The sequence below is a fragment of the Gavialis gangeticus genome, unplaced genomic scaffold, assembly GCF_001723915.1.
Source record: "Gavialis gangeticus isolate Ggan-Ray unplaced genomic scaffold, GavGan_comp1, whole genome shotgun sequence".
Taxonomy (NCBI): Eukaryota; Metazoa; Chordata; order Crocodylia; family Gavialidae; genus Gavialis; species Gavialis gangeticus.
In genome coordinates, this window is record NW_017729031.1 from 108,061,803 (window position 1) to 108,068,140 (window position 6,338).

General features: G+C 52.0%; 1 protein-coding gene across 2 annotated transcripts in view; it reads left to right on the forward strand.

Moving 5' to 3' along the window:
* The window catches only part of FMNL1 (formin like 1), a 56,215-nt gene extending 50,411 nt beyond the window's left edge, over positions 1-5,804 (forward strand). The window contains exons 23-26 of one of the 2 annotated variants that reach the window (XM_019523541.1): positions 1,495-1,593; positions 2,044-2,167; positions 3,234-3,338; positions 3,786-3,850. In XM_019523541.1, coding sequence (XP_019379086.1) covers positions 1,495-1,593; positions 2,044-2,167; positions 3,234-3,325 — 315 coding nt within the window. In that variant the 3' untranslated portion in view covers positions 3,326-3,338; positions 3,786-3,850. Of the gene's footprint in view, positions 1-1,494; positions 1,594-2,043; positions 2,168-3,233; positions 3,339-3,785 lie in introns of both variants that reach the window. The other variant, XM_019523542.1, reaches the window with a different exon arrangement.
* The last annotated feature ends 534 nt before the right edge of the window (positions 5,805-6,338 follow it).

Below are 6,338 nucleotides of genomic sequence, written 5' to 3' on the forward strand. Positions count from 1 at the left end.
TTTGAAAGTTTCCTTTGAGGATTAGAACTGAGAGATTGGAGAGAGAGTGGTTTTCTTGTGAGAAATGTGCCCCCACAGGTAATTGGGTATTCCTGTCTTTGATAGGTTTCCAGTGTGCATTCATTCTGGTGCGCATTTGTTGTTTGGTCTCTCCTACGTATTATCCATCAGGGCATTTGGTGCATTGGATGAGATATATTACTTTTCTGGAGGTGCAGCTCTAAAAGCCGGGAATGCTGGTGGCTGTGTTGTGGGGTGTAGTAATTGTGGGGGTGGTGGAGGTTGGTAGGTTTTGCATTTCTTGTCATGGCATGGTCTGGATCCATTTGGTGTGTTCTGGGCCTGAGGAATTTTGCTTCTGGTGATGAGGTTAGTGAGGTTCCCTGGGGTGCCCTGCCTAAACACACTTCCAGCCCTGGAGCTGGTCCCTCCTGGGTGGCTAGGATGGGTGGTTCTGGGAAGATGTCTTTAAGAATAGGTTCTCTTTCCAGTACGGGTTTCAGTTGTTTGAGGATTTTCCATATGGGTTCGAGGGAGGGGTGATATGTTATAACTAGCGGTGTGCAATTCGTGGGGGGGTTTCCTTTTGTATTGCAGCAATTCTTCCCGTGGTATCTGGGTGGCTCTTTCAAACTTGCGATCTGTCTCTCTGGAGCAGTGTCCTTGTTGGGTGAAAGCCTTTTTAAGATTGGTGAGGTGGCAATCCCAGGTGTTCTCCTCAGTGCAAATTTGGTGGTATCTGAGGGTTTGGCACAGCTTTTTTGGTGTGTTTAGGGTGATTGCTGGTTCTGTGCAGATATGTATGTTGGTCTGTGGGTTTCTTGTATAACATGGTCTGTATTTTACCATTATGGAGACTGATCATTGTGTCTAAAAAGGAGATGTCAGTGTTGGAGTATTCAAGAGATAGTCGGATGGAGGGATGGTGATTGTTGAATTTCTGATGGAACTTAATTGGAGATTGCAGGTTTTCAGTCCAAATGATTAAGATGTCATAGATTCATAGATGCTAGGGTTGGAAGGGACCTCAACAGACTGTGGAGTCTGACCCTCTGCCTGGGCAGGAAAGAGTGCTGGGGACAGATGACCCCAGCCAGATGCCTATCCAGCCTTGTCTTAAAGACCCCCAAGGTAGGGGAGAGCACCACCTCCCTTGGAAGCCCATTCCATTGATATATCTTAATTGAGGAATTCTTCCAGGTGGCTCATAAAAAGGTTGGCATACTGTGGGGCCATTTTGGTGCCCATAGCTATTTTTGACACCCCCCCTCCCCTCAGAGGACTGTGACCCTGCCCAGTGCCAATGAGGGGTTGCAGAGCTCCTCTACTAAGCCCCTGCATGCTTGGGCTGCCAAGGAGGCAGCCCAAGCAAGGCTGAGTACATGATGCCCCAAAGTACATCAGCACTGTGTACTGGTGTAAGAGGCACCATGGGGCCTGAGTTGGAGACCTGCCCCATCTAACCAGCTTCCACTCTGTTTCTTTCCTCTCTAGCAAGCAGAACAGGACATTGAAATGTGGAAGAAACAGGAGGCAGCTGCCAAAGAAGCAGAGTCCAACCCCCCGAGCACTGAGAATCAGTCAGGACAAAAGGTACAACCAGTGCTCCCCTCCCCGTCCCATTCACTAAACTCCTCACCATACTCTTTTCCGTGGTTGTGAAACCAAGCTTCTGTGCCCGTATGGGTCTGAGAGCCCTTTTGGTGCCTTTGCTAGAGCCAGAGCTTCTGCCTCCACCTTCTGACAAAACACCACGTTGCATCTCCCTAAAATTCCTTGGTATTGGCCTCCTCTTCACTCTGTGCCTTAAGCTGTTGTGTAGCATTGCTGCATAGGGAAAAAACTGGCAAGTTCCACCCCAGAGGTAGCTGCAGCTGAATAGTGGGTGAAGCATTTTTTATGCTGGCTTTGTAAAGTATGTGAGGGTCTCTCAAAGGAGGAGGTGCCATCCTTGAGATGCCTGGCTCTATGGGAAATGTCCCACATTCTCTGAGCTGCCACAGGGGACCCACATTTACTTCCTTCTTGTTATTGCTGCTACAGTCTCCTGTCCAGAAAGCCAAGCGGCAGCAGATGGACATGATTGCTGAGCTGAAGAAGAGGCAGATGGTGAAAGAGCCCCTCATTTATGAGGGGAAAGATGGTGCCATTGAGGATATTATTACAGGTGAGGTGGGACAACCCCTGAACTTGAGGGTGGGAGTTGGACCCCACAGGCAGATGCCCAGTGGGTCAGAAACAAAGGGACACTTGTGGGTGGGGTCCTAGGTCAGGGTGAGAGTGGTGTGGGGTACTTGTTGGTGTATTACTGGGTTTTCTTTGGGATGTGCCTGCCATATGGCTGTTTAGTCCCACATGCCCCTTGCTCACAGGACATGCTCCTGCCCCTTTCCAAACCCTTCCCTGCCTTCCTCACTTATTCTTGCAGCCACTGTCCCTGTCTGTCACCGGGCTGCCTGTCCTGTGTATAGCATTTGGGGGCCAAGGGAGGGTAGGCATTCCAGAGATGGCAAGGGGGGTGAATTATTGGCAAGGGCCCAGAATTATTAAGGGGTGTTGTCTGGTAGGTAAAGCCAGGGTCTGGGATCCAGCTGTCTCTGTTCTCAGCCTTGCTGATGTATTTTGGCTTAGTACTTTGTCTCCCTGGGCTTCAGCCTTCTAGGCTCTGCACTGCAGAGCAGAGCCATGAATCTGACTATGTCCTTGTGTCCCAAGCATAGGTGCTGATTTCTATTTTTGTTGGGGGGGGAAGGCCTAAGATGATGGACACGTGGAAAGCTTTACACATTTCAGATGATGGCCCTCTTCCCAAGGGGGGCCAGGGCCCTCAGGCCCCCATGTACTTGACACCTCTGGTCCCAAGGGTTGGAGGGGGCCAGGAGTGCCCCAGTTATCTGGCAGGGGCAATGCAATTAGCTGGATTAATTGCTGGTGCATGCCAAGGCCTTAGGAAGGCTTCCTCTTCCCAGCTCTTGGTTGCTGAAAATCCCCATCGCAGTTGAGCAGACCTCTTAACCCAGGGCTGGATGCCTGGATGGGTGGACCAGCTGGAAAGGGACACTCAGGCCATTTGCCCTCAAACCAAATGACTGTCCCTCCAGGCCAGACCAAACTCCCTGCACACTTTGCTGTCTCTGACCATTCCTCAGTTCACTTCCTGCTGCTGCACTTTCTCTCTTTCTGCTCTCTCCCCTCTACTTCTCCCCATCCTGCCTGTCTGGATCACTACTCAGTTCTGAAGACTGTTCCTTTCACGGCCCGGACGGGCAAGCGCTCGTCCCGGCTCTTCTGCAACGCCAGCTTCAATGAGGAGAGCCCCTTATAGCCTCTGCCATAAGGTAATCTGGGTGTGGAGAACCATAGTAGGGGGGACCAGCTAGGCAAGACAGCTCCCCCACCCCCTCATGCAGCCCTTCTGCTCAAGGGTATGGACAGCTGCCAGGCTGAAGCCTCTTTGCCCACCTCGAGTCTCATGTCCTTATCCTCTGTATGAGGTTAGAGAAAAGAAGGCTCTGAAACTCGCTCTCTGCCTTGCCCCCCAGTTTGCTGGCACATCCACTACCTCCCTGACCCATAGGCTTTGATCTTCTAGGCTGTGAAGCTAAGCAGGACTGGGCCTGTTCTGTCCCAGCATAGGAGGTAGCAAGATTTCCCAGATGTTACATGAGTCAGTGCAGGAGGTGACTTTCCTTCTGTGTCAGCCCACGGGGACATGTTCAGAGGGCTAAGGGGGGTGCTGGACTGGAGCAGGCACCAACCAGGCTCCATGTGTTCTCTGCGCACAGGTCTGCGGAACAACCCGTACCGGCGCGCCGACATCAGCAGGTGCAGTGGCAAGAAACGATCCTCGGGGCAGACCCTCCAGGTGACTTCTGACATCTCGCTGTGACCACTCCTGGCCTCTCCATGGGCAGGCATGGCATGGCATGGGCCCATCATCACTACTGCCTCTGCCCAGGAGATGGCAGGACCCCAGGGACCAGGCTTCTCTGCAGACCTGTCAGACCGAACCAAGGACTCTTGCAGTAGGGGGGAAATCACCACTTGCAGCTTCTTAAGCTACTTAACTGTGCAGAGTGCCAGCTGGGGCTGTCCTGCCCTGCACCCCAACCCACCCCCCCTTCGCAGGTCTGGCCCAGTTGGCTCTCCAGGTATTATACAGCAGCTATGTCCAAGCTGTCTGTTCCACCGTGCTATTGGACTACTCCCCTTCTCCAGGCTTAGGGGACAGGAATAGAGCGCACATGGCAGTTGCTCAGAGGTCCACGGGACAAGCAGAGAGGGCTGAGGCTCCTGAGAGCAATATCTACCCCTTCCATGGTCGCTGTCCCTCTTCCCCTCACCTCACACGTGCTGGACCATGGCCACAGGTAGAGGAGCATTGGCGGGGGGGGGCCTACTCTTCTCTGGTGTGCTCCTGCCTCCCTGTGTGCTGGTGCCTTTGTGCAGTCAGTGTTGGGGCAAAGTCCAGGACCAGCCTGCTGCACTGCTCCTTGAACTGTGATCTCTTCTCCCCCTGGGCTTGCCCTGCCACTTTAGGCTAGACCCTGCACCCTTCCCCCTGCAACCTTATTCCTTCCCCCTGCCATACGGCAAGCAGATAAGCCTGGGCTGCCCTTGCTTAGAAGCCATCTGGGAAGGGGAAGGTGGCAAAAGGGGAGGGACCCACCAGATAATACTAGGCTGAGGTGAAGGGTTGGAGCCTATTGCAAGGCTTTTACCACCAAATGCTGCACCAGCTCCCTTAGCTGGTATATGCAGGCAGCTGGATACGTCTTCCTTTAAATTTTCTTTATGCTGCGATAAGGAGGCAAGCACTGGAGTGACAAGGGAGGCTCCTGCTGTTTGTGCAGCATCTCAGGATGCAGATGCAGCTGCATTCTGCACTTGGGCATTGAGTCCAAGGTGAGCAGCACTTGTCTGATCCCCAACAGGCTCAGATGCTATGACAATCAATGGAGTTAAGGATTTGCAATCCCCTGTGTCCCCACAAGGTGTCACACTTACCTTAAGCCATCTGCATCCCCATGGCTGGGATGGCACCTCAGCTCAAAAGCAGCTCAGTGGCGTGGCCTGTTTACGGGGCATCCAGGGACAGACCAGTACCAAGGAAGCCAGGTGCAGAAGGCTTGCATCAGACTGTGCAGTAAAGCTATAAGCACCCAAGGATGCCTGGGTGGCCTCACTCAGGTAGCTGCGGTAGTACATCTGTGCAGTACTCACTGCAGCTCAGGCATGTGCATATAGACCCTGCAGCACACACAATAGTATCAAAGCCTTAGAAAGGCACATCTGGTGCTGGTGCATACAGCTGGATTATGTCCCCAGCTAGCAGGGCCAATGCACTGCAGCCACCCTGCTACATCTGAATCCTAATCACTTACTATTGCAATTAAACAGCTGATGCTTGCTAGGAGTAGGAGCCATTTCCATGATGCATTTACCACTTCAATACACACACCCCCCGCCCTGCCCAGCCTGATCCAGGGCTTGTGGCTGCCATGTATTCTTGTGCTAGACCAGGCTTTTAGAGTGGAGCAAGCCTTATTTGTAAGCCAGAGCTATGCTTGCTTCCTGCTGTAATTAAGAAGCAAGACTGCCACCTGCTTGGCATCACTCTCACAAGCTCATCACAAAAAGGGGATGGGAGGGTGGGGGGAATGAATGTGTAACTTATAAAGATGCCTTTAAGAAAGTGTTGTAAGAAACATTAACTGCTAATTTGTATACATTATTTTTATATTCTGTCTGTGAGGCTGTTAAATCCAAAGCAGAGCCAGTAATAAACCCACTCAAAGGATATAGCACCTGTCTGGAGAGGGAGGGAATCTTCTACCCATTTACCATAAACCAGGGACACAAGGTGACCAAGTCATAGCTCACTACATGGAAAGACTCAGTCTGAGCATTGCCTGCCGTCCCCCCACCTCTGGACAGAGACCTATCTACTAAACAAAACAGGTGGGAGAAGCTGACCCCTGCAAACATGCACTGCTGTCCCTCAGGGGAAGAGGAGCTGATGGGTGAGGTTGAGCAGGGAGCAAGTTGAAAGCTCTCAACTGTCCTTTCTGGTACTTTGCTGTCAGGCCATGGAGGTTGGGCCCTGTTTTGCTGGACCTGATTGTAGCCAAGTGGAGACTCAAAACAAAAGTAGGGCACTGTGGGGGAGAGTCTGGAGCATTGTTCCAGCTGGCAGACAAGTTGCACCTTGTAGGGTGAACCTGAACAGAAACATGGCTTTCAAAGAGGCCAACATGCATCTGAAGGTCTCCTCTTCCCCCACTCCCCCACCCAGCAGCACATTTTCATTTTTATTTCACATTTGAAAAAAAAAACAA